Source organism: Halichoerus grypus, chromosome 7, assembly GCF_964656455.1.
Source record: "Halichoerus grypus chromosome 7, mHalGry1.hap1.1, whole genome shotgun sequence".
NCBI lineage: Eukaryota > Metazoa > Chordata > Mammalia > Carnivora > Phocidae > Halichoerus > Halichoerus grypus.
This window is the reverse complement of record NC_135718.1, coordinates 150,693,083-150,719,957: the sequence shown is the minus strand read 5'-3', so window position 1 is coordinate 150,719,957 and position 26,875 is coordinate 150,693,083. Positions and strand designations below refer to the sequence as shown.

At 58.4% G+C, this 26,875-nt stretch overlaps 1 protein-coding gene across 9 annotated transcripts; it reads right to left on the bottom strand.

The window, feature by feature from the left end:
• Nucleotides 1-656: 656 nt before the first annotated feature.
• Nucleotides 657-26,875, bottom strand: NECTIN4 (nectin cell adhesion molecule 4). Of its 9 annotated transcripts, XM_078078440.1 has the most exons (11): nt 26,725-26,875; nt 10,604-10,792; nt 8,978-9,140; nt 8,154-8,513; nt 6,559-6,849; nt 5,244-5,364; nt 3,973-4,121; nt 3,569-3,728; nt 3,083-3,158; nt 2,667-2,741; nt 657-2,387 (listed from the first exon to the last, which is right to left on the bottom strand). In XM_078078440.1, the coding sequence occupies exons 3-11, from the start codon at nt 9,069-9,071 to the stop codon at nt 2,163-2,165; spliced, it is 1,551 nt and encodes a 516-aa protein (XP_077934566.1). In that variant the 5' UTR covers nt 9,072-9,140; nt 10,604-10,792; nt 26,725-26,875; the 3' UTR covers nt 657-2,162. The 9 variants fall into 9 exon arrangements, with proteins under 9 accessions (XP_077934566.1, XP_035934777.1, XP_077934567.1 ...); XM_036078884.2 differs by lacking the exons at nt 8,978-9,140; nt 10,604-10,792 and adding an exon at nt 25,583-25,981; XM_078078441.1 differs by lacking the exon at nt 10,604-10,792.

Genomic DNA, 26,875 nt, shown 5'->3' with positions numbered 1-26,875 from the left:
AGGCAGCTGACATTCACATCCTCAACCCTTCACTGGGACTTCGCTCATTGGTCAAGGCGAGGTGACGTCAGAGCCCTGGGGTGGGGTGGTGGCGCCTGGGGCGTGAGCAGGTGACTGACACCCTTAGAGACCAGAATTCGGGGGGGTCCGGGGTGGAGACTGGAGGCTGGCTTGAAAGCAAGGTGGCACAGCACCCTGGAAAGCACCCCCCGGAGGGAGGATGCCCAGGCTCAGCCCCGGACGGGCCTGTGACCTCAGTCAAGTCACATTACCTCGCCGAGCCTCGGTGTCCACACGTGTGACCACGAAGGGGGCGAACTAGGTGATCTTTAATCCTTCCAGCTCTTTTTGTGGACCTCACTTGGGTGTTAGCTTCCTTGTAAAGAGTGTATGTACTGCTGTTCGCTCCCAGGCCTGTTTTGGGGAGACTCCGACGTGTCCCAGGAGTGATGACACCGCACACGAAGGCGCGGGCTGTGCGGGAAGGGGCTTTTCGCTCTGTCGGCCTACCCGGGAACTCTCAGAGGTGGCAGAGGGCATTTCTTTCCCCCTCGCCTCCCAGCCACAGGCGTCCTAGCTCCTCGCCTACTTGGGGCCGAGGGGAACGGTGCTGAGAGGGTGTTGAGTTGCCCAGGGGCAAGAGAGAAACCAGGCAGAAGAGTTTTATCTGTTTATTTAAAAACAGAATATCATTTTATGTACAAATATGCACATATTTACACAAAATGTACATCCTAGGACCCCAGATCGTTGGGCTCCACATTCAAAGTCCTGGGCTGGCTGGGGAGCAGGGGATGACGTCTCTCTCTTGGTCCAGAAATCCAGCAGATTTCAGGCCAAGTAGGGTTTGGGCACAAAATCTAGGTATTCTGGCTGAGTGTGTTCAGGTGGGCCAGGCAACAATGGACCGTATCTAACCCCAGCCCAGACCCGCAGAAACTGCCACAAGAGCCCCAGGTTGGTGACCCCGAGGACCCTGGGGGAAAGGAGACATTCCTGCCCCCAGCAGCTCCTTCCCCCCTACCAGAACCAACCGCCCCCCCCGTCCCTTGGGCTGTGATCACTACCCCGTCTCCCCTATACCACAACCAAACAAGGAGCCCTTGTCACCCAGTCCCCGCAGCCCTCTCCCAAGGGACCACAGACAACTGCCTATGCAGCGAGGAGCAGAGAGGCGGCTAGGGGAAGGGCCCAGGACCCCACCCTGTCCTCCTGCAGCCAGGGACCCAGGGGCTCACGCCCCGACTCAGACTCCACAGCGCCAGGCTCCCTCCCAGGAGACTGCCTACATTCAAGTGCCTTAGAAGGGGCACCTTTCCGAGGCACAAGCACAAACCCCCTGCCGGGGTCTGCGCAAGGCCCAGCTTTGTTGACTTCCGTGGAGGCTGGTCTCACACTAAGCAAGCCAAGTAATAACAAACATCCAGATAAATCAAAAGTTTTGTTTTTCTTTTTAAAGATTTGTTTCTCTTATTAAAGTATTCGGAGAAGTATTCCTTAAAGAAACTCCCCCAACAGTTTTATTTATAGAAAATATGCACATGCAGCAGGCCCAGAGGCCACCAGAGGCCACCAGAGGCCACCAGAGAACACCAGAGCGCCAAGGGCTTCTCCAGTAAAAGGGTGCTAGTCTCTGGCCCACCCCTGAGCTGGCTGCTTCAACGTTCGCCCCTCGGCTCCCAAGTGGCGGGAGCCCGGCTCCCCAACTCAGGAGGCCAGAATCCAGTTCCAGCTATGCCAGCACACCTGGGTCTGACCACAGTCTCTGCCCCTCGCCTCCAACTCTGCGTCATTAATACTGCTCTGGGGTCTGAGGAGATAACCTGCGCTTCCAGGTAGAGGTCACACAGCCACGCCATACACGAGCCAAGCCCATCACAGTTCGCTTGGACTCTCACACACACACACACACACACACTCTGTCTGTGAACGCACACAAGCGCAAGCGCGCGCACACGCACACACGAAGGGGGTGGGGAGGACTCAACCGGCAGAGCCCCCCATTGTCGAACAGAAGGGTTGCAGGAAAAGGTCGAGCAGTCAGTGGGATGGGGAGCATCTTCCTCAAGAAATAAGGTGTGTAGGGAGGCCCCCGCGTGATGAGTAGACATTCCCCAGGTCAGCAGAAGGAGCCAGGCTCAGGGGAGGGAGGCAGGCCTGGGTCAGACCAGATGCCCCCGCCCATTGATGTAGATGCCATTGCCCGTGGGTTTGGCCCGCAGGGTCCCATTCTCTTGAACAAAATGGTTCATGGCCTGTTTGATGCCTTCATCCCGATCTTCCTCCTCCTCTGCCCGCCCAGAGCCTGGAGACAGCAGTTCCGTCTGTGTCTCAATCTCCCTCACCGTGGTCAGCGTGGAGTAACTGCGGCCCTCCGGCTCTTCACTCTGGACACCAAGGGCAGGGGCGCGTCAGGAGCCAAGGCAGGGCGGCCAGACCGGGGCGGGGGGGTCGGTGGGGGAGCAGTGGGGTCAGAGGTCAGGTGCAAGCTCAGGGGCTCAGAGCTGGGGGCCGGTAGTGAGCGTCAGGCATGGGGAGGGACAGCCGGAGAACAAAGGCACAGCAGAGGTGCCAGGGCTGAGACACGGGGACTGGTGCGGGGCCGCTGGCCCACCCACATCCGGGAGCAGGAGTGGTGGGGACGCCGGTGGGGCCGGGGGCCTCACCATCACAGAGCAGCTACTGTTGTCCTTGAGACTATCAGGGTGGCCCTCGGCTCTCAGCCCTACACTCTCCTCCGGCTGTGGGGCCCGGACACGGGGGAGGAGTCAGAACAGAGCTCCGCCTCCTCCCTCACCACCGCTCCCCCCACCCCGACCTGTCCACTCTCCCTGGTGCAGACGTCCTCACCGCCCCACCCAGCCCCAGCCTGGAACCGGTGCCGATGGTGGCCTCCCAGAGCAGCCCCCGGGCCCGTGCTGAAGGGAGCCAGGCGGACGAGCCCACAGACCCAAAGCAGCTGCGCCCCCAACTCCACCCCCAGCCCCAGCTGCGAGTCCGGGGCCAGGCCTGGTGGAGGGCCGTGCTTCTGGTCCGCAGAGGGACCCCCGGCCCTGGGGATGCACTCAGCCTTGGCACAGACCTGGCTCCTGGGGTCGGCGTGATGGGAATGCAGCCTCCGGATGGAGTTCTCCCTGGTCAGGGTCAGCTCCTCCTCACTAGGAAAGACGCACCCCTGTTAGCAGCTGGGGGTCGTAGCGGCCTCCCAAGGTGGGCCTAGCTCTGGCCAAGCCTATGTGACACCGGACCGGAGGGGCCGGGCGCTGTGCTGGCCCCACAAGTGTGACTGAGAGGCTGCAGGGGGCGGGGCGTGTGTGCGCGTGCGCTTGCACACCGCGTTAGAGTGTGCGTATTTGGTGATACCCGGGCGTATGGATCCGACCCTCGCTCAGCAGTACGGTTCTCCCCATTCAGCTGCGGCCCAGCCCTTCTCACTTCCCAAAGGACTCTGCCCACCTCCGAAATAAGCTCCCAGTCTCTCTTCTCTCCCAGGCCTGGCCCCCACCTCCTGCTCACCTCGTCTTTGCTCCAGCTTAGCTTGACCCGCCCGAGAGCAGCCAGTACTCACTATTTCTGGGTCATCTGCTGAGCCTTGCGCCGGTGGTACCGGGACATGAGCACGACCACCACCACCAGAAGGCAGAACAGGAGCGCGGCGATCACACCCACCACCACCACAGAGGCTGACACCAGGTCCACCTGCTTCCCTGGGGCATCCTGAGGGTCTGCTGGAGACAGGCCTCTGTCTGAGGGGGGATGCTCAGATCCCTGACCCACCCCCAGCCCTCACAAACCCTGCCACCTGGTCCTCACCAAACACATCCCAAACCACCCCCCTAGCTTGACCCTCTGCAAAGTTCATGCAGTCCCGCCCCTCCGAATCAGCACTGCCCCAATTCACCCTCTCCGGCTCGCTTGCTAGTGCCCCTCCAGGCCCTTGGCCCAGGCCCCCACGGCTGCCCCGGTGCTTACCAAGAACATCCACAGTGACCTGAGAGTCCCTGGAGGAGAGCTCATTGCTGACGTGGCAGACGTAGATGCCACTGTGCTCCGTGGTCAGCGGAGGAAAGCCCAGCGTGTCCCCTTCCGCTCGGACCCCACTGGGCAGAGGCCCGTCCAGCCTGGAGGACAGGGAAGCTGGGGCGGGCGGAGGCTGCCACCACCCGACGTGCCTGGGCAGCTCTCCACCTCCCTCCCCCATGACGTCACCCAGAGCCGCTGGCTGTTCCCACGGTGCCCCTCCCTCCCCCAGGCAGGTCCAGGCAGAGGCCCCTTCTCCCTGCCGCCCAGCCTGACCCGGGCACCCCCCCACACACACCCGGGGAAGATCCACACGTGTGCCATCCCACAGGCTCCCACGGGCATCACGTCATCCAGCCCCGGGTACCGGGCCGACGTGGCACGAGGTCCACACAACGGGACACCCCTTTCCTATCTGGGCTCAGATGTACTTGGAAAATGTAACCGCACGCCCCAACACCCAAGATGTTGCATGGCAGGGATTACGAACAGAGCCCGAGGAAGAGGCCACTGCACGGCTCAGCGGCTCACATAGGAGAACGTGCCTGTCGGGGGCTCCCACACAGGTGCACCTGACCCCTGCCTGGTCCCTGGACGTCTCTGGCCGTGGCGCCGGCAATGCCGGGGGGTCATAGTGCCACTTTAAGAGCAATAACAGCCAGCTGTATCTTTTCGTCTGGTCCGCTTTAGGCACTCACATAAATACATAAAATGCGACTCTTTAAATACTGTATTGTAGGGGCGCCTGGGTGGCTCAGACGTTAAGCGTCTGCCTTCGGCTCAGGTCATGGTCCCAGGGTCCTGGGATCGAGCCCCACATCGGGCTCCCTGCTCTGCGGGAAGCCTGCTTCTCCCTCTCCCACTCCCCCTGCTTGTGTTCCCTCTCTCGCTGTGTCTCTCTCTGTCAAATAAATAAATAAAATCTTTAAAAATAAGTAAATAAATAAATAAATACTGTATTATATTTCATAATTTGAAAGTTAGGGGGAGAAACCAAGGACTTATTGGCTTATTCCCTACCAGTGACCATGTATCGCAGACTCCCTGGTGCAAGTCAATAATAATATTTGTGACCATGCGTATTCTTGCATAGGTCTGCGCATGTGCCCCAATTTATTTGGGGTTCAGGATATATTGTCCCAGCCCATAAGGAGTACACGGAGGCCCTGTGAGAGCAGGACCCTGGTCCCGAGCTATGCCCTCCCCCGGGGCCAGGCTCTTACCGTGTCCAGTTGTACGAGGGAGGGGGGTGCCCTTCACTCAGGCACTTGAGTGTAGCACCTTCTCTGCCGACCTGCCACAGCTTTTGGTCTTCAAGGCCCCTCACAGAGGCCTCAGCGAGGACTGGAATGGGAGGTGGGAGGAGAAAGAAGGGGAATGACGCTTTTGATCATGCTGTTCCTCGAAGGACCCCTGCCCCTGCCACCACCCCGCCCCCCCTTCTCTGTTTCTCTGTCCTTCTCCTTTGCAGCTGAACCTAGCCCAGCGCATCCTTGCTGGGTCCTTGCCACACAGCTCCCTCCCCTCTCTGAGCTCAGAGTCCACACAGATTTATCTGGGCAACAAGCCTCTAAGTCCCTCGGAAAAGATTCACACTTTTTCTGAATCCCCTGTTGTCGCCAGCGGACTCACGGAACAGGTGTTCGGTAAACTCTCCCTGATTCTCCAAAGGCTTAACGATCCTACTCATTCACACATTTCTTGAACAAACATTTGTTGAGGACCTACTTTGTGCCAAAGGCTGGGTTAGTATGAATAGAAAAGAGTCCTATGCCTGAAGAGGCTCAGAGTTTAATGCCAGGAAAACCTTATCTATTGCTCACTCAGTACCACCTAACGCACTACGCATTGTGCGAGATGCTTGGTCTTCGTGGCTTCTAATTCCCGTCAGAACCCTGTAAAGTTCATCTAATTATACTCCTTCTGCTGCTGGGGACAATGCAGACAAACAAGATTGAATAACAGCCGGTATGGAGCAGAAGTAGGGCTTGTCCAACGAGCACGAGGGCCAAGCAGTGGGGCCGGCAGCCCTCGGCAAGCCTGTCTGCCTTCATGGGCGCCTGGGTGGCTCAGTCGGTTAAGCGTCTGCCTTTGGCTCAGGTCATAATCCCAGGGTCCTGGGATCAAGCCCTCCATCGGGCTCCCTGCTTGGCGGGGAGTCTGCTTCTCCCTCTGCCTCTCCCCTTGGCTTGTGCTCTCGCTCTCTCTCTCCCCCCCTCAAATAAATAAAATCTTAAAAAAAAAGAAAAAAGGCTCGTCTGTCTTCGGGTATTTCCAAAAAAGTGCTTTCAATCCCATGTTTATACCCGATTCTCCCAACAACCCTGTGGAGCAGGGCAATCTCCTTTGTAAACAGGAGGGCACAGAAGGTCAGAAGGTCAGAGGGGTCTGAGTGGTCTGTCAAGGTCATCTGGGATGGGCCCCCGGGCGTCTCCCTTCGCACTAGCGCTCTCTAGGCCACATTAGGGGGCCTTCGGGATCCAGCCTGGCCAGACTGGGATGGCTCAGGGTCTCTCTACCCAAGATCCAAGTACTCACAGGCCACTTGGAGGATGTGAGTGATCCTCTGGTCCTGGAGCAGCCCAGGGTGGGACACCACGCAGGTGAGGGGCTGCCCATTCATGCTGCGGCTGGGCACCAGGTGGAACTCTGAAGTGACAGCAGCTGAGCGGGAGTGCTTGAAGGAGCGGCTGGACGCTGTGCCCTTGACCTCCGTGTCCCAGGTCACGCTGGGGGCTGGGCTGCCCTCTGCTGTGCAGGAGGCTGCCAGCGTCAGGCCCTGGCCCTCTTCTAGCGCTGGCCCGGGGTTCAGTGAGGGCAGGGGCGGTACTGCAGGCGGTGGGAGGCAGGGGTCACGGTCAGCACACCCATCAGGAGGCCCCGCCCCGTCCCAGCTCAGTCTTGCACACGCAAACATTTTCAGGCTCTTTTTTTTCTCTTATTTCACCAACACAGGCACCAGAGGAGTGGTAGAATTTCAGCCGACTTCGTACCTTTCTCTACTGTTTGATTTTTTTACCATGAGCATGGATCATTTTTTAATAAACGTAATGAAGTAAATACAAAACCAACCAGACAACATCTATATCCTAATAATCACAGCCACCACCTATTAAGCACTTGCTATGAGCCAGGTATTGTGCTAAACACTTTATAAATGTGATTTTATTTAATCCTGTCAACAGACCAGCAAAGTAGGGATCATTATCCCTGAGTCACAAGAGAGGAAACTGAAGCTCGGGGAGGCTAAATGATTTGTCCCAGATCGTCAGCTCTAAAGGGGATGAAGTCTAGATTCACACTCAGGATTTTGACCCCCAAGGCTAGTGTTACTAAGTTCCACGTGGATAAAGGGAAACTAAAGGCCTTTATTTTTTATCTTCCTAACATGAACAGCTCAAGCACAGGATGGAAAAGATTTAACTAGACCACAGGTCTAGGGCATCCGTGGACCATAAGAGCCCACAGTGCAAAGTAGTGGTTTAAAAGTGATTGTGGTCTCCAATCCAACCACATTCACCGGAGGTCCAGATCAAGAAAGGTATCAGCCACGCTGGTCAGAGCTGGGTCTGCCCGTCCATATCTCAGCCCCACATTTTTAAAACCATGGAGCCCAGGACTGCGAGAGAGGCTGTGAATGAGTGCTTTTGGTAGAACTGTTGCAGAAACTAGCAGGTGTAGCTTCCAGAAGAGGAGATGGGGGTGGGGTGGGGAGAGGAACGACAAAGACCCCCAGCCCTTTGAAAGGCTGAGGTGCGGAAGACAGAATGAGCCTGGGCCACATTGCTTCCGAGGGCGAAAGTGACCAAGGTGGGGAGTGCAGGTCAACAGAAGGAAGAATATTCTAATACATGGATTCTTCCCCGAGGCTGACAGAGCTGTAGGTAGCAAGCTGTTGAGGTCACTGGCAGAGAATTTCTAGATTGGCTGGGAGGATGGACTGGATGAGGATCCCTCACCCCTGCAGGACCCCCTTCCCTCTTCTTCCTGCTCTCCCTGGGCCCCATGCCTTTCTGCAGACCCCATCTCTGCGTCCCCCGGCTTCTGCCCTCGAAGGCGCGGGCGCGGACCCGGGGCCCTGCACCCGCAGCAAACCCCCCCCCCCCCCGACGACCCCGGGCAGCCCCACTTACCCAGCACGCGGAGCCGCAGCCGCGCCTGGAAGCTGCCGGCGGGGAAGGTGCTGACGCGGCACTCGTACTCGCCCTCGTCCGCCTGCACCGCGTTGCGCAGGAGCACCGCGCCGTCCAGGGGGCTCCGTGGGGGCGGCGGCTGCTCCACGCGGCCCTCGTAGGCCGCGCTCACGTGCAGCCCGTATTGGAAGTGCAGCAGCGCCAGCTCCCGGGGGCCCTCGCCCGCGTCCACCCGCGCCCACGCCACCTGCCCCACCTGCTCGCCGGGGTCCCCTCGGTAGAAGCAGGGCAGCTTGGCGTCCTGGCCCAGCACCACGGTCACCAGGTCCGAGGTCTCCAGCTCGCCTGGCCGGCACCGGCCTGCAGGGGGCGGACAGGAGCGGCCAAGATTAGGGGTGCCGCCGGACCGGGGGCGGGGGCGGGGGCGGGGGGGGTGGTGGACACTTATGCGTGATGACAGCGAAGGCCACCAGAACTCCTGGAGCACTTTCTGCTTGCCAAGCGCGTTCCGTCCATTACCTCATTAGATCCACAAAACCTTCCCAAGAGGTGGGCGTCATTATCACCTTTTAACAGCTGAGGAACCTGAGACCCAGAGACAGGAAGTGATTTGCCTAAGGCCACCGGGTCGCTGGCGGCAAGAGTCACACCCTCGCCCAGCCCAGGATCGTGTCCTGGGCAATTGTGAGGTGGGAGGCTCTAACTGGAAGAGAGTTACCCAGCCTCTGCCCTCGGGGAGCTCACGGTCCTCTCCGGGAAATGGATTTTATGCGCCCAAAGACCAGGGAAGCCAGGGACAAACTTTCACCGAAGGTCCAACCTACCACGGGGAGTGGGGCGGGGAAGTGACTGCTTTCTGGAGGTGTGGCCAGGAGCCAAGGCAGGGGTTGAAAACGGTTGGCGTCTAGGATGGGGCATGTAGTGTGGGAAGGGTCCATCCCAAGAGGCCCTTCAGAACATTCTTTTCATGGCTTGAAGATGAGAGACCTGGATTCCCAGAGAGAAGAAGGTATTCTATGTGGGAGGAATGGCACGAACCGAGGCTCGGATACAGGAATGAGCAAGTCACTGAAGACAGAGAGGCCCCAGGTCAGAGGCCCGGAGAGATGAGGTCAGGGCAGACACCCCGCGACAGGGTCAGGACGGGGAGCCAGAAGCCGAGGAGCAGAGACGGGGACCAGCGAGGAAGGGTGTGTCGATGAGGAACAGTAAGAAAGCACCCCGGGGTAGCTCTCATGTCACCTCATTTTCAAAGAAGGATCCCTTCCTTGCCCTCGTGGAACCTGAGATCTGTCCAGGAGGAAGAAGTACATTTGTGGACAAATACAGAAAGGTGTGACCGTCTCGGATTTAGTGCTCAGTGGTGCATTGCAGGCTAGCTGTGGGATGGGACAGTTACTGGGGCCCTGAGTTCTGTGGGAGGGCCTGAGGCAGGAGTTGGGTAGGACCAGGAGGGGGACAGACCCGGAAAGGGGTTCCAGGTGAGGGGCCAAGGTGGGCAAACCCAAGGGGTGAAGAGGCTGGTTGGTTCAGGAAGCAGAGAGGGAAGGACACACCTAAGGCAGAGGGTGTGTGTTGAGCAGGAGCGGGACACGAGGTCGGGCCTCCCACACCAGGCAAAGGGAGTCATGGGGGATCACTGCAGCGGGGGGCCAGTGGCGACGTGCCCTCCGACTAGAAAGCAGGGACCCTGAAGACCCGAGACTCACTAGGAACCCTTCGTGCTGTGGCACGGGGAGGAGGGGACAGCCCTGGGGGAGACTGACCAGAAGGAGAGATGAAAGACAAAAGACGGGCGCCTGTGTGGCTCAGTCGTTAAGCGTCTGCCTTCGGCTCAGGTCATGATCCCAGGGTCCTGGGATCGAGCCCCTGCATCGGGCTCCCTGCTCAGCCGAGAGCCTGCTTCTCCCTCTCCCACTGCCCCTGCTTGTGTTCCCTCTCTCTCTCTCTCTCTGTGTCAAATAAATAAATAAAATCTTTAAAAAAAAAAAAAGAAAGAAAGACAAAGGACAAAGGCAAGTCCTGGGTTTCTAGGATGAGTAACTTAGGAGGGAGGCAGGGCTTGAGGAAGCTCAGGGTCGGGAAGAATAAATGTGGAGCTGGGGAATAAAGTATGGGAAGCATAGGGCTGGGGGCAGAGTGAGGGCTCTCCCTGGGATGGCAAGAGCTCCTTGCCTTGGAACGGACATCCAGCAACTCCCAGAAGAGCATAGCCCCTGCCGCTGACCAGCACCGCACACCTTGCTCACACTGTGCGCCTCCTGGAAGGCCCTCCTCCCTATGTCTGGTAGCTCCTACTCATCGCTGTCTGGGTAACTCCTACTCATCCTTTAGGACTCCGCTTAGACATCACTTCCTCCCGGAGTCCTCCCTTCCCCACCCCCACCCCACCCCCACCTCGGGCAGCGTGAGGTGCCCTCCTCTGTTCTGCCCTAGCGCCCTGCTCTCACCTCGCCATAGTACTTTATCCCCTGGATGGCGTTCGCCCTTTTCTTGTCTGCCTCTCTCACCGGACAGAGCTCCCCGAGAGTAGAAACTGGGTCTCACATCACACAGGGAAACCTGGTTTCTGATTTCGTGCTCAGTGGTATGTGGTCGGCATTCTTGGCACGTAACTGGTGCCCGATTAATTTTATTGACTGAGTGAATGAATGAGAGAGAGAAAGAGGTAGAAGAAGGAAAGGGTAGAAGGAAGGGGAATGAATCTTTGGTTGGGCTGGGCAGACAGGGAGGGGTTGGCATGGCAACCAGGGGTGGAGGCAGGATAGGCTGGCTACCTGGGTTCGCTGCCAAAGGGAGCAGCTCTGGACTCACATAGGGAGAAAGAAGTGGGCGGAGGGGGCAGTTACGGAGGGAGAAGGTGAAGCCCCACTAGAGTGGACCAGAAGGTTCCAGTGAGGCAGAGCCTGGGCCAGGGGAAGGGGGTCCCATGGTCCTGCTAGCAGGGGCGGAGGGAGGGAGGATGCTGTTGGGAGGACCCGAACAGGACGGGACAGACCTGCAGGGCCAGATACCAGGGCCCTGACCTGCCTAAGCTGGTCTTGGTCCCACCCAGCCCAGCCTGGGAGTCCAGCTAACTACCCGCACCCCTCCCAGACACCTCCTCCCGGCGCTGGAGGGTGCAGGCCTGCCAAGGAGGGGCTGGAGGTGGGCTTGAGATAGGGGCTCATCCCCCAGCACATGGTGTCTGTGGTCCCACGGATCCCAAGCCCTGCTCCACCAGGACGCTCAAACCTTCCTAAAGACTATTTCTGGGACAATGTCAGATGGCTTATTTTCCTTCCCTATCCCTACACTTGCCAACCATCTGCCCCTCTCCACAACTAGTCACCCACGTTTTCCCCGACATATACCTTCTCCAGGGCACAACAGGCATATATATGCCTGAGTCACAATCCTCCACGTCCCTCCCTGTGGGTGCAAGATCCCCACTCCCCAGTGATAAGCTCAAGCTTTGTGGGATGAGGTACCCAGGAAAACAGGAGAGTCCCTTCAGGACCTCTCCCACAGCCCCCCACTGTCCTAAATCCACTATTCAGCGGGAGCATCTCAGCTGGGGGCAACACCCTCCTCCAGTTCATGCACACACACGCGTGCGTGCACACACACGCACGCACACATGCGCTCACACACACGCACACACACGTGCGCTCGCGTGCACACGTGCGCTCACACGCGTGCACACGCACACATGCACGCACACGTGTGTACACGTGCGCTCACACAATGCACACGCACACACATGCACGCACACGCGTGCACACATGCGTTCACACACACATGCACACACACACACACACGCATGCATGCACAGGCTACAACGGAAGGAAGAGAGACCTTGGGCTCTAGAATCCCAGTCCTGGGCTAACCGGACCCAGAAGCCCAGACTTCCAGGCCAGGGCAGGCCAGGACCGCCGCCTCCTCCTCTCCCCCACCCAGTGCCCGCCCGGCGTCAGCATGATGATGTCACCAGAGCAAAGGAGACACACCGCCTGCCTGATGAGGTCACCCCGCGGGCATGTGGTTGCCAGGCTGGGCCAAGCCCACGGACCCTTCCGCAGCACATTGTTTGCTGAGGCCGGTGGACTCTGCTGGCCGGGCGCTCCTCCCTCCGACCGTGCCCACCCCTCCTCCCGGGAGCACCGGGACGCTGGTCGGGAGCCGCGGTGATTCAGAGGCTGCCACACAGCAGCAGGCCTAGCCGCAGCCGCCACCAGCCACCAGCCACCACCTTGCGCAAGGGAAGGAACAGGCCCAACTGGCCAGACGGGATCCCTGCCCTCAGCCTCCCCCACCCCTGGCCAGGCCCCCACGGGCCTCTTTGGGGCCCTGCCCTCTGTGTACCCCGCCCGCTCCCAGACAGGCCCTCCACTCCCGGCCTGGGTTGGCTGCCTGCTCCCTACGCCGGGCCTGGGTCCCAGCTTCCCTCTCCGGGTGAGGCCCGGCCCCTGACCTCAGGAGGGGACACTGAGGCTGGCAGCCTCAGATCACAGCGTCTTTGGGGAAGGAGGCTTTTCTTTACGAGGGGCCTTTCTCCATCAGTATCCCTGCTGGTGCAGAGAGGGGCACACGCAGGGGTCCTGGAGGGAGGGTCTGTGAGGAGGAGGAAGGGAGTCAGTGTGAGCCTCCACGTCTGAACGTGGGGCATCTTCGGGAGAGGACCTGGGGGGTCTCAGTGCTGGGCTCACAAGTGAGGCCGGCTCCTTACTTCAACGGGGGATGTTTCGCACTTGTATGTGCTCTCGTCTCATCTTTAGGGAAGTGTAGGTGCTTGGCGGCGGCGGGAGAGAGGAGCCGTGCAGTGGCGCGTGCGTGTGAATGGTGTGCGGACGCTATTCCGTGTGCGTCTCACAAGTCTGTGTCCCCGGCCTGCGCGACTCTGAACGCAGAGTAAATATTTTGATGTCGGTTTCTCCCGGGGCTGCCGCGTGTCTGTCTGTCTTAGCTGCCCTTGGTGTGTGGCTCTGCACCCTGGCCTCTGCGTCCCAGCTGGAGTGTCGCCAGGCACCCCTCCCCACCTCACCCCAGACTTGAGGGCAGATTCATCTCAGGTGGAGGTAGGTACCCAGAGATGAGGTCACTGTCCCTCCAGGTGATGGGAAATTGCCATCCGGGGCTCCCCAGCAGAACAAAACAAAAGCTCACCCTACCCTTGCTCCTCAGGTTCCTGCTAGAAGGACTCCCACCCTTCTCACCACTCCCCCCGGGAGCCCCCCCAGCCCCTCTGGCCCCCCAGGAGGCCTCTCCCTGGGAATCTGTCAGGCCTCTGTTGCAGCCAGCACCAGAAAAACCAGCTCTAGCTCCAGGCCTGGGGTGAGGGTTGTCTGGTGCGGGTTTGGTGGGAAGGGGGGGGGGATCTTGCCTAGGGCTAAGGGGAGGGGTCCAAACTGTCTGGGGGGGGGGCTCATTCTCCTTTGTTAACTCTTGCCTCCCCTCACCACACAGCAGCGGCCTCTACCAGACAGAGCTAGAATATGGGGGAGAGTCTGGGGTAAGAGAGGACCTGGGAGGAGCCCCGAAGCCCCCCATTCGGGACAGGTGGCATCAAAAACCTGCGAGCCCATTTTCTTCCCCCCCTTTCCCCCTACAACCTTGGCCTTGGAGTGCTAAGGAACTCTGAAAACCAGGAGACTCTCCCTCTGCCTTCATCCCCATCCCTCATTTAGCCCCCATTGTCCTAAGCCCCCCAGCTTAGTGAGAGCTTCCCAACCCCGGGCAAAGTGCCCACCCACAGATTAGTGTCTGGGGAGGGGGGCCACACCAATCCCAAAGGGAGGCGAGAACAATGCAGGAGGACAGGCCTTGAGGCAGCCGGGCTCTGGCCCAGACACAGATAAGTCCCCTAAACCCCCCGGAGCCAGAGTCTGAGCCCGGCTGAGTCACCAAACCAGCCACACTGTGGGTGGGAGACCCGGCACTCAGCTTCTCCCAAACTCCCGAGATCCTAGCCACCCCCACCCCGAAATCCTGCCAGCCAACCCCCCCAAAGTGGGGGCCAGCTCTGCCCCACCCCAGATCATCGCGTCAGCCCAGCTCTCAGGACACACCAGTCTTAAAGGCAAGCGGGAAGGGGGTGGCCAGCAATCTAGGGGGAAAGCTCCTGAGGCCAGAAGCTCCCAGGCCCAGTGAGACAGGTGACCCCACCTCCTTCACAGGCCCCCAGGTCTGAACTTGACCTTCGACCTTCGTGTTATATTCAGTGTTCAGATCCAGCCCTGGCTCTTCTCCTCCCTTCCCTCCTGACTCAGCTCCTCACCCCGCTGCCAGCCCTTCTCTTGGCTAGCTTTTGGTCAGTGCTAGGGGAAGTTGTGGGGGCCAGAAAGTCCTGGCCTCCTCTCCTCACGAGGCCTGCTCCCTACGGTGGCTGTCCTCCTCAGCCTGGAGGGCTCCAGGGCCCCGACATGGTGCTCTAGAAGCTGGGACCATGGGCTCTGCGGCAAACCCCCCACTGCTATCTCTGTAGTGGGGGTCCCCTTAGGCCAGCCCCCCTGAAACACTAGGGTGGGGCCAAGGTCACTGGGGCCACAGGGCTTCCCTGGGATTCCCCTAGTCCCTGCTACCTTGGGTGGGGAATATGCCTCCCTTTCTGGCTTCCCTGGGTTGGGGTAGGTCCTGTAGGAGAGGGCCTGCCCACCTCTGTAAACAGGAGTAGAAAAGGAGGGATGGGGCCCCTCCCTTTCTAGGGAACTAACCTCAGGTAGAAAGCTGATCCTAATCCTTGGAGGGCAGACCACAGAATTCAGGGAAGCCCTCACCCTCTGGTCCTGCAGGACCCAGTTGGGCCCAGACAAAGAGCTAGAAACTAGCATCCTACTGGAGGGGTGCCTGTAGATTTGGGCCCCTCAGCCCCAGGGCAGGAGATGGGGGAGGGAGAAGGGAGGGGACCTCACCCGGAAACTCATCCCATTAAGGAGAGACAAAGAGCTGTGGTGTCAGGAGCCTCCCAAGCCTGGGCTCCTCTCCCCATTGGGGTGGGGCAGGGCCCTGGGGCTCAGAGCTCTAATGGCCCAGGAGTTGGGGGGCGGGTGCTCTGATTTGCAGCAGGGCAGGGGCAGAAGGCAGCGTCCAGGATACAGCCACCCTCGGTCCCCGCTGCGAGATGGGTCAGGACGTGTCCCCTGGCGTCACCACAGCTAGCCTGGCCACCTCCTCCAGCACCCTCCACCCCCCCCACCCCACCCCGCCAGGGGCTGGACAGTCACAGAGCCATAGGACTGCAGAGCTGGAAGGCCCGTGGAGACCGTCAGGTCCTACCTCCCGGTCTGCTGAAGTCCACCCTCTTAGCTGCCCAAGGTCACCTAGCAAATTCATAGCAGAAATGGGGCCAGAATGCAAGACTCCTCTGACTGCCAGCCCAAGGCTTTTTCAGAGGCAAGAAATAATCCTGCTTCCCGGGGGGGTTACACACGGAGGAGCCAGAATGGGGGTGGCAGTGGAGGTGGGCATCAGGCTGGGAAGCTGAGGTTGGGAACCAAGCTCCAGGCTTCAGACCACCCTCCAGCTCTGCACAGGTCCTAAGCAGCCGCAGGAGAGTGGTGGCTCACTGCGCACCGGCCACCTGGGATAAGCCCGGGGCCAGGGTGCCCCCGAAGCCATGGCACCTGTCCATCAGGCAGTGGGCAAGGTCAGGGTGATGCCCTGATTACAAGAGGTCTCCTCTCCCCTTCCCTGGGCTCCTCTTAGCAAGAACAGCTTTGTGTCCTGGAAAAAGAAGGCGGGGACCATGTCTTGTCCCCACTGCGTCTCCAGCACCTAGTACCCCAGCTGCACCCAGCGTGCACCCAGATGTGCGAGCCTTTAATGGGCGTGGGGCTGGGAGACCAAGACACTCACCCTGGTCATACTTCTAACACTAGGAATCTTTTTTTTTTTTGAAGGAGAGAGAGAGAGAGCGAGAGAGTGTGTGAGCAGTGGGTGGGGGAGGGGCAGAGGGAGAGGGAGAGAGAGAATCTTAAGCAGACTCCATGCCCAGCGCCAGCCCAATGCAGAGCCCAACACGGGCCTCAATCCCACGACCCTGAGATCATGACCTGAGCTGAAATCAAGAGTCTGGCGCTCAACCAACTGAGCCGTCCAGGCGTCCCTAACATGGAGTAATCTTAAGACGTCACTTGCCTACCTATTTCTTTCAGTTTTCCCATCTGGAAAATGAGGCAGTTAGAGTGGTGACCTTTCTGACCCCTTCCACGTCCTGAGACCCCATGGCTCTGTCCTTCAGGGGCGGGTAGATCCCACAGAAAAGTGGCTGCCACGTAAGTTCCCTGGCCCCAGGGACCGGACCCCACCCTCTGGGCCTGAGCACGTGAGGAGGGTTGTCTGGAAAATGGGAATTAAGACAGGGGTGAGAGGCAGGGGTTGGAGCTCAGTATCCTGTGATTGGAGACTGGCCAACGACCCTTCCGTTCCTTCCATTGTAAGATCAGCGCAAAAGGGATGCCCACCCACCCACACATCTATGCCTCATTCTCCCCACAGCTTCAGCTGGGGACCGAGTGGGGAGTCACTGCTGGGCGCTGCCGGACAATGAGACTCCCTTGCAACTGCACCTGGGCCGATCTAGGTAGGGCTCTGTCTTCCGAGGACCAGGATCCCTCAGTTACTCTTTACCCTGGAAACAGCCTAGGGAATCCCACTGTGGCCTCACCGTGCACACACACACACACACACACACACTCTCTCTCTCTCTCTCTCCCCCACTCCGAAGATTATAAATTCCTGTAATTTATATGCACTAGGCAAGAGCAACATAAGGCATCTACTCGAGGAAATAAGGGGACAGGGAATAAACAAAAGGAGGCCACACCCTATCTAGAAAGTACCCTACCCTAGACCCCCACTCATCTAAGTATCACGCCCACCTGACCACCCTGGCATTTAACAGTGTGCCCAGGGAAAGAGAAGGGCCAGAGTGAAGGAGCTTCCAGCTCCCCAGTTGTCTCCCAGCAGGGGCTCCAATCTCTAGGACATCATGGAGAGGAGAGAAGGAAACAGGAATGCCCTGTCCACTCTCTGGGGCAGCAGGCTTCCTACACCCTGATGACTGCTAAAACCAGCTCAGCCCTGAGTCAGCCCAGCGCCAGTCAGCAGTTTTGGAGCCTGGGGGGGCAGGCGAAGGAGCCTCCAGGAAGCCCTGGGGTGAGAGGGTCCCCACTTGTGCCACCCCCCCCCCCCCCCCCCGCCCACCTGCCCGGGGCCAGCACGTCTCTCCCCCCGGAGGCAGCTCTGGCTTAGGCAAGGCGATGGCAGAGGTGGTTGGGGACCCCAGACATAGTGACATGGCCCGGGGCAGAAACAGGTCAAGAAGGGGGAAGAGTGACCCCGGCTCTCGTGGGGGCACTCCTGGCGGGGGGAGTGGGAGAGAGAGATCGGTTCCTCAGCCCAGAGTCAAAGGAAAGAGAATGTTTCTGTGTGCGCGCGTCAGTGCGGGTGTGCGTGCGCGTGCGCGCGCTGGCTTGGCCTCAGACGCAGGGGTCCTGACGGTCCCGGCGAGTCCTACCTGTAAATGATGCCAGCAGCAGCAGTAGCAGCAGGGCCTCGGGCCCCCACATCTCGGCTCCCAGGGACAGGGCCATCGGTCGGAAGGCAGAGCTGCCCAGTGGTTCTGAAGTTCCCCCGAGTTCTCCCTGGGAGCCGGCTCTCGAGCTGGAGAGGGCACCGACCCAGGAGGCAGGAGATCGCCGAGTCCACCTGCCTGTCCCTCTGGGGGTCTCTGCTGGGGACCCAGCCCCGCTCTGCCCACCCAGCTAGAGCTACCCCCAAAAAGCCGTGGTCGGGAGCTCCGAGCTCCCCCAGAGCTGCTTCCCACGCCGCGGCCAACGACGACGGCGGCAGAAACCTGGGAACCTGCTCAGCAGGTCAGAACAGGTGCGTCTCCGGGGGTGGGGCCTGGCACGGAGACTCAGCAGCCACCGCCCCCACGGCCTGGGCTGGCTAATGGGCGCCACGGAGGGAGGGAAGGACCTGGCGGGGGGGGGGGGGGGGCGGGGATCCCATCGTCAGCTCCAGGCTTTACCTGGCAGCATGGAAGGGGCTGGGAAGGGAGAGGCAAGGTGCTGGGGGGGCGGGGTAGAAGAAGGCCCAGGGTGGCTCAAAGAGGGAGGCACCAGGCCAGGAGGAACAGCGGCAAGGCCCTTGTGGGTGGAAAGGAACCCAAGCATCCCGCACCCTAACTAGCCTTGCTGCCTCCCCAGGGCCTTGCCAAGTTCCCCAATCTCCTGGAGGGGCTCGGCTTTGATGCTGAGAATCGGAGAAGCCCGGAACTGAGAAGTACGGTATTGACCCGTAGACCTCATTCTCCAGACGAGAAAAGGGGCCCAGAGAGGGGAACGGGCTTGCTGGAGGACACACAGCTTCGATAGTAACACGGTTTTCTTGGACATCTCTATCCCTGAGACAGGGATCTAGTTCAAAGACCCTGGAGAAGGAGCTTAAGTGACGCCCTCCTGGGTCCCACCGTCCATAGGAGAAGCCAAAGGACTGACGGAGAAATTAGCCCCACAGACTCCTGGCCTCCCTAGCGGGACCCTCTCTCAGCTTCAACACCTCCCTGTTACCCGGCCAGGAATCCCCAAAGTGCATCAGCACAACTCTCCATGGTTCATTTTACCCTTTTATGCCATGGTCACAGGACGAGAGCACATGTCTGGACTTGGCAAGGGTAATCTTCATTTCAAATACTCTGTCCTTGTATCCTTGTAAGTATACTCACACTCGTAGGACCATGTGCATAAAATGTCACCACCAAGTCACACAAAACCTTCCTGGCCAATCTGGGATAGCCAGAGGAAGGGAGCAAGCTCTGAACTCCCTGAAAACTGGGTGAAGGGGAGGGACAACCTCACGGACAGACTGGGGCCAAAAAAAAAAACAGGTAAGGGGCGCCTGGGTAGCTCAGTCGTTAAGCATCTGCCTTCCACTCAGGTCATGATCCCAGAGTCCTGGGATCGAGCCCCACATCGGGCTCCCTGCTCAGCGGAGAGCCTGCTTCTCCCTCTCCCACTCCCCCTGCTTGTGTTCCCTCTCTCGCTGTGTCTCTCTCTCTTTTTGTCAAATAAATAAATGAAATCTTCAAAAAAACAAACAAACAGGTAAATATGGAGTGAAACCTGAGAAAAGGAAATATAGGTTAAGCTTTGCAGCAGGACTCTTTTGTGTGGCCAGAGGCAGGAAGGAGGACTCGAGAGCACTAAGGGAGGGTCATCTTGCGTAGACTATTTCCCACACCCCACAGCCCACACCCCCAACTCTGTCAAAATCGCATTCATCTTTCAAAGCTGACCTCAGATGCCACATCTTCCACGAAGCTTTCTCAGCTCCTCCCACCCAAAATGAATCTTTCTCCCTCTGCTCTTCCCCAGCCTCTGCTAGTCCCTTTATTATAGCTTATGTACCCATAATTTGTGCACATCTTATCTCCTTACCTAAATGTAAGCTTCGGTTCACAAAGCATGGATTGGAGCCTGCTGCGTGCCAGGGACCCAGCAAATGTGTGAAGCTGAGGGACGGGACCAGAGCTGGGGTCTGTGAACTCCTGGAACCGTCAGGCTTGTTTAATGACCTCGTCTCCGTCACCCCTGCTAGGTCAGCCCGCAGCACTTGGCACGGAACACACTTTTGCCAAAGGCATGAATTGGTGAGTGAATGGATGTCAGTATGGAAAGGGTGGTCCAGGAGGGTCAGTAAAGTGGAGATCCCGACTCCCCTGGTCCTGGGCTATCACCCGGACCCTCACCCTGCCTCTGGACCATGACCCCCCACTCTGGTCTAGATCCAGCTCTTGGCAGTGACCGTGCTCGTGACCTCTTCTTTGTGGGCTATTTCCAGTGGGTCAGGGGTGGCCTCAAGGGCCAGGCCAGATGCCCAAACTCCCCAGTTTCTCTCCACCTCCATCTTGGCAAACCCCTTCCCCTCCTTAGGATGCAGGTCCCCGCCTGTGCCAGAAGGGCAGCCTCACCCCGATGCCGCTTTGAGATCCGCTGAGGCAGGGGTGGAGTAGGGCCAGGGGGGATGGGAGGGGGGAGCATCCCGTGTTATAATTATAATTATCACACCTTGGATCCTATCGCATGGTTTCAGAGGAGCTCCTTTCCTTCCCACGGATTCACCCCTCCTGGTCCAGGAAACCGGAGGAGAAACTGAGGCATGGGGGTGGGACAGCAGTTAGGTCATGGGGTGGGCATCCAGCGCCTGTAGCCCCTCCGCCTTCCCATTCACAATATACCCCCACCCCTCCACAGTGCCACCGGCCAGGAAGTCTGTGAGCCCCTCCATCCTCACCCCTACTCCAGCCATATGGAGCACTGAGGGGAGGCGGGACTTGCCAGAGCTGGTGTTAAGGCCAGGATGTACCCAGTGTAGAGGCCAGGGAGCCACCCCTGGCCTTGGCTTGAGGTAGGAGTCTGGCCCTCCCTCATCTAACAAATACCCATCTCCAATTGCTCTCCGCCCTGTGCCCTCACCCTTGTGCGTCTCACGAGGGCGTGCTCTTGGGGGAACAGGCCGTCTCACTTAGGCTTTTCCTTCCCTCCTCTGGGACGAGGCCTGGGGAAAGGCAGATTCCAGGGCTGGGGCTGGAAGAAAATCCTGGCTGGGGAAGACCTAGACCAGTGCCTGGTTTCCTGGGTTCTGTTCTTTCTTCCTCATTGAACCCCCATTCCCCTCGTGCCTCACTACCTACCCTTCTCCCACCCAAATTCCGGGCCCTACGAATGGGAGCAATTCAAGCCCAGGTGGCATCTTCAGCGTGTGTACCCGCCTGAGAGGCATCACCGTGCGTGCCTGCCTGCCTTAGTTTACTCACAGACACTTAGTGAGCACCACTTTGTGGCAGGCTCCAGGGAGGGGACAGGGACACCTAACACAGGGTGCCTGCCCTCCGTGAGCCCTCAGTTAGGAGAGCTGGGAGACAGAAACTACAGGACGCTGTAGCCCACCAACCTGTGTTCCCTCCATGTCTCTGTGCACCTGCCGCGTCCAGTTTCGGGCTGTTCCTGCCGAGTACAACTGCAGATGTTCACAATCTGCTTGTGTCCAAGCATCTGCTTACAACTCATCTCTGTCCCCATGGCAGGCTGCACACCTAAGGCAAACCGGTCCGAGTGGGTTGTGCTGAAAGTTTTGTTTGTGTCAATGGGACTTGGAGGTGAGTCAGGGAGGGACAAGGATGGGTGGGGTGGGGTGGTGAGAAGAGTGAGAGTGAGGGTCAGGCTGAGTGAGGGGGAGGAGGAGCCGGTCAAGGCGGGGGGAAGGGTTGGGCTGGGGGGCGGCCAGGAGGATGGGTTGGGGTAGGAGTAAACCAGAGAGCTCCTTAATGAGTAATATCCCTCTTTGCAGTGAGATCCCAGGTCACAGAAGAGTCAGAGGCTTGGGGGCAGGGGCAGGGGAGACCCTCGGGCTTTGGGAAAGACGAGAGTGGATTATAAATCAGTGGAACTAGGTAGAAGCCTGCGTGCGGACAAAATGTCTGCCACCCATTGCTACCTGGCTTGGTTTCTCCATGTGAGAGGAAGCGATTTCTGATCTGCTCATTGCCTCGGTTTCTACAGCTGGTGCAGAAAGGCTTTGGGGGTGCTGATCGACGTGGTGGTGGAAGATTGCTGATATGGAATTTGATGCTATCCCCCAGGACCAAGGCTTAGAGCTCACTTCTGCTCCTTCCTAGGATGCCCCCCACATGCAGAGATCCCCATACGGAGCATGGGTTCCAGCAGCTTTTCCTCCACTGGAAAACACCTTTGCCCCCTGGGGCTGGAGTGTCACCGTGCCCAGTATTAGGATGGTGGCATCCTGTTTTCCAAGAGATTGCATCTGAAGGTTCCATCTGACACGTGCTGTGCTGTTCCTATCTCCCTGTGCTGCAGGCCCAGTGACGCCCAGTGACGCCCAGTTCCCGGCCCCATTCCTTCATGGCAACCACACTTCCTGGTTGCCTCCAACACCCCTTGGAGCTCAGGGGGCTGGAGCTGCTTGTTCCTAAAGGCGTCTACAGCTGGAGTGACCCACCTGGGGGAGATGGCTCAGCAAAAGGCACGTGCGGGCCCCGTTCCCCAGAAGGCCGTTGGGTGAGGGATCCCCTCCTCCTTGCTCTCACCCCATAGGCTCCCCAGGCATCTGCAAATACAGGACCAACTCAGGGCCCAGGGCCTGGGGTAAGAGACAGATGCCTTTATTGTTTGACCCTGTGTCTCTGGATGGGCTGGCACTTTTAGAAGGCTCCAGAAATAGGTCATGGCAGGTCTAGGACGAGAGTGGGAGCCCTCATGGAAACCAGTCTCCCAAGCGGGGACCGTGGCAGCAGGGGGCACAGCAGCAAGGAGGGGTAAGAGCAAAACAAGCAGGGTCCTGGGCGCTTGGCAAGAGAACGGGTTCTCGTGAGGATCCCAAGCTGTGCCCCCTGCCCTCTCCCAGTCTCCATCCCAACCACACAAGGCATGAGGCTCCTCCCAGGAAGCGCACCTGCAGGGACACATGTCGCAGCCCCCAGGGCCCAGGTGGCCTGCAGAGGCCGCACCACCAGCGGCGCCTTCAGGAAGCACCAGGCCTTTGGAGTCTCTCACGTGCATCCAAACATTCAGCTTGGACGCGGCGGGTATGGCGCCTCTGCCACCAACGACAGCCACTTCCTGGCCATCGCCTGAGCTCCTGTCACCCCGACTCAGCTGCCCCGGTCTGTGGCAGAAGGCTCGGGGTGCAAGCCGAGCAGGGCAGGCCCCGGACTCCCCTCCTGGGCATCTCCCCACACCGGCCCCAAAAGGCACGCAGGCCTTCCTTGCAGGCAGCCCTAGTCGCTGCCCTCCAGCATCACCTCGAAGCATTTCTGAGCCTGTTTCTCCTCCAGTTCTAGAAGTGGTGGAAAAAAAGAAGGGCTAGGAAGCCAGAAAGAGGGTGAGAGTTCTTTCCTGTGATAGTTTGCAAGATCAGGGAGCACTGGTCCATGAACTAGAAGGAAAGGGTAGAGGAGCAGAGATGAGTCTCACTCCCCCTGCTAGCCTGCTTCCCTCCTGGGCCCAGGCCTCCATGCTCTAAGGTCTTCTGTGGGGAAATCCTACTCCCCGGAAAGGGCCCATACACTGCACCTCACTCAGGTCCTCGTCAGGAACTGATACCCTAGGACCGTGCCCGGGGACAGCCTACAGTCTATAATGTAGCCAAAGGGGAGAAGCCTGGCCACTCCTGGAAGGTTCCAAAGCTCCTTGCAGGAAAGTCAGAGGGTTGGCTCTGTTCAGCAGCACAGAGAGAAAGAGAGAGAGAAGGGCAGACTCAGAGAAACACAAAAGTAGAATTGGTGAGAGACAGATCTCAGGGCACACGGAGACAGGCAGACACCTAGAGAAAGAAAGGAGCAGGGGTGAGAAATAGACACACACGGAGAACGATGAGGAGTAATTCAAAGAGACAAAGAAGCTGAGACAAAGTCTGCAACAGAGACCGAAAGACCTGAAGAGAAATTTCTGAACGACTCCTTGCCCACTGCTGCCCCTTCCACCTACTTCCCTCTCCTGCTCTCCACTTCAACCACTCAGCATGGACCCAATGACATTTTCCTACTCAGTATCGCCAAGTCCCTTAATTCAAGTTTTTCCCCATCCTTAGCCCACCTCCCCCCACCCCCAACCTGCCTGATTGCCTCTCCGCTCCACCCTGTCTGCTCACAGTCCCACCTTTCCCTCACACTCCTTCCCGCTCACGTCTCAATCGAACGAGCTCTCAAGATCTGGCCTCTCGCTGTCTCTTTTCCTGGCCATTCCTCTGTCCTTCTGTTCATCCATGTCCTTATTCTGGCTGAACTAAGAGCAAAGAGCCAGAATTAGGGCCAGGAAGGCATGGGGCCAGGCAGTCAACTGGCCAGAAGGAGCTGGGGAAAAACGTAGAAGGTCAGAGGACAACAGAGGAGCCAGAGAGGGTGGGACAGCCCGGGGGACACAGGCAGAAGGGATGGAGGAAGTCTGGAGAACGTCTCCAGCTGTTGTGCCCTGAACAGAGCTGAGAACCAGGGGTGGCGCCAGGGTCAGAGTGAAGTTAAGGGAAGGAGAAAACAGAGTAAGAGTTCTGTGAAGGATTGAGACGAGCAGACAGCGGTCTGGGGCTGGGACAGACATCTGAGACTGGGAAGCTGGGCTCTAGGCACCCTTGCTCACCAGAAATGGCCACCAGAGGGCCCTGTCAGGACTGGGAGACTTTCAGGATGATCTGGCCCCCAGCCCCCTTCCTGCACAGAGGTTGTCCCTGGATATTATTGGCAGGTGAAAGCAGGGCCAGAAAAGGAGGAGCCCTTCTGGCTGCTCTTCTCCTATTCTCACACAGTCCCCTTTCAGGGCTACCCTTCACTCTATCTTAATGCCCCTTAGTTTCTGGAACACTGACAGGGCCATCACAGACCACTTTAGATGCTGCTCTGGGGTATAAAGTATATGTCATACAAAGGCAGACTGGCTTTTCTTTCCTTTTTTGTCTTGTTCTCCCCCCCGCCCCCCACCTTCCTCTTTCCCCTGGATTCTTTTCTGCCTTCTCCAAGATTCGGGCTTGATTCCGACTAACCAGAGGAGGTAGGAGTCCTGAGCAGCTCCTCCCCTGGGTCTATGTAATGGAAACACCTCCAGCTACTAAATGGGACTGGAGGGGGGATGGCCAAGGAGTATGTGAGGTTCAGGTTCTACATCCAAGTGAAATGCAAACCAGCGAGGACGCAGAGTCAGAGTGGAAGCTGAGAGAAGGAACACTGAGCTGTGAGAGAAAAGCTGGAAAGGCCCCTGGGGTGGGGAGTTCCCTGTTCTACCCAGAAGAGGCAGAAAATGAGTCTATCCCGGGGCACCTGGCTGGCTCAGTCAGCAGAACATGTGACTCTTGATCTTGGGGTTGTGGGTTCGAGCCCCACGTTGGGTGTAGAGGTTACTTTAAAAAAATAAAAGCTCTGGGGAAAAAAAAGAAAGAAAATGAGTCTGGCAAAACGCACATATAGGCCACAAAGGGCCAGCCCCCAGGCAACTCCTTGCCTAAATCCTGGGAGTATGATAGATCTTGAGTCCAGCTGTTAGGAGCCTGGCCAGTCAGAGAAGTCTTGGGGAGAAGGCTGGCTTTTGGATTTCAGTGAGGGACATTAGAAGTTGGTGATATGGGGAGCACCTGGGTGGCTCAGTTGGTTAAGCGTCTGACTCTTGGCTTGGGCTCAGGTCATGATCAGAAGGTCATGAGATGGAGGCCCGTGTCAGGCTCTGCACTCAGTGAGGAGTCAGCTTCAGATTCTCTCTCTCCCTCCCCCTCTGCCCCTCCTCCCACTCGTGCTCTCTCTCAAATAAATCTTAAAAAAAAAGTTGGTGATTTTTTAGAGATTTTGTTTCCATGATCTGAGGAAACTGAGGATCCTCTCTGTTAGACCTCGTAGACCCTGGGAAATCTGGAAATGAGTGGGCAGAGACTTTCAAAGCTCTTACTGGATCTCGGCTTCAGGAACAAGTGGGAAACAGGTCTTGTGACCCTCTGGTCTTTCTGCGCCTTCCTGCCCATACTCTCTCCATGCTGTTTTCTCTGAGGACCAAAAGTTCAGGTCAGGGGGCCTATGCCATCAGACCCCTGTATTACACGTCCGTCCCCACTGCAGCCCTGGTCATTCTCTATGCCTCCATTCCTGGGGCATGATGGGGAATGAGCTGATGGGTAGAAACCAAAGGCAAAAGTAGCAGCCATCACTCCCATTTGCAGCCCGGCACTGGGGACACACGGCCTGTTTCTGTCCCACACTCTGTTTCTGCAGAGTAGGAATCTGTCTGCATTTCCTCCTGTAGCCAAAATTAGTCAGCTTGGATCTGGGCCTCTTCATTCTTCACTGGGTCCTGGAGGGACAGAGTTGGGAAGAGGCTCGGGGACTTGGCTTGAATAAAAGGGAGATACCAGGGAGGGGCGGGAGACTGTTTTTCTCCCTCCTCCCCCACTACACCCCATCCAGCTTCTAAGGCTGGGCAGCTTCTGCCCTGGATCTTATCAGGAGAAACTCCCTGCCCTTCATCTCTAGTTCCAGATGCCACCGTCCCTCAGTTTCCTTGCATTGTATCAGCCTAAGAGGCAAGCTGAAATAAGGAATTATCTTTCCCAGGACTCAGTAGTGAAAAGTTCTCCAAGGCTTCAGCATTTTTCCCTCGCCGCCCCCCAACCCAACCGCACACACACACACACACACAAACACGCACGCACGCACACACACACACACACACACACACTCTTTCTCTCTCTCTCTCCCCCTCCCCTCTCTCTGACGACGTGCCCTAAGAGGCAGGCTCTACCACCCTCTAGTGGCCAGAGCAGAAAGGACGCTCCCAGCCGATCCACCAGGACCTTCAAGGCTCTAGCAGGGAACGTCTTCTGAAAGACACAGCAGTTTATAAATGAGAAAGCTGAGGAGGCCTACAGAGACTCACCCTGAGAGTCAGGGGCACGGTTGGGACCAGAACCCAGGTCTCCTGACTCCCAGGCCAGTGCTTGGGCCCCGTTCCCGGCCTCCCCCTCTGACTCATCCCTGGGGAGGGCAGGTGGATTTGGAAACGGGTGTCCCCCCTGCCCTGCAGAGCCACGCCTGTACCTCAAACCAGCTCGCAGCTTTGATAACAGGGGTCCTTCTGGGGCCCTGGCTGCCCTCCGACTTCCAGGATTGTTCTGGACCTCGCGCAGCTGCCGTCGCCACGGTGACAGCACCGTCCGTTCCCGCAGCTACCCAGGTCTCCTGTCTCCAC

What these genes read in the sequence shown, in the direction of transcription:
- NECTIN4 (XM_078078440.1), bottom strand. Translation starts at nt 9,071, where the DNA reads ATGCCCCATCCTAGACGCCAACCGTTTTCAACCCCTGCCTTGGCTCCT. An exon ending in GCTGCGGCTCCGCGTGCTGG is followed by an intron (nt 6,850 to 8,153) that starts GTAAGTGGGGCT and finishes CACCGCCTGCAG; the next exon opens with TACCGCCCCTGCCCTCACTG. An exon ending in CAGCAGATGACCCAGAAATA is followed by an intron (nt 3,159 to 3,568) that starts GTGAGTACTGGC and finishes CGTCTTTCCTAG; the next exon opens with TGAGGAGGAGCTGACCCTGA.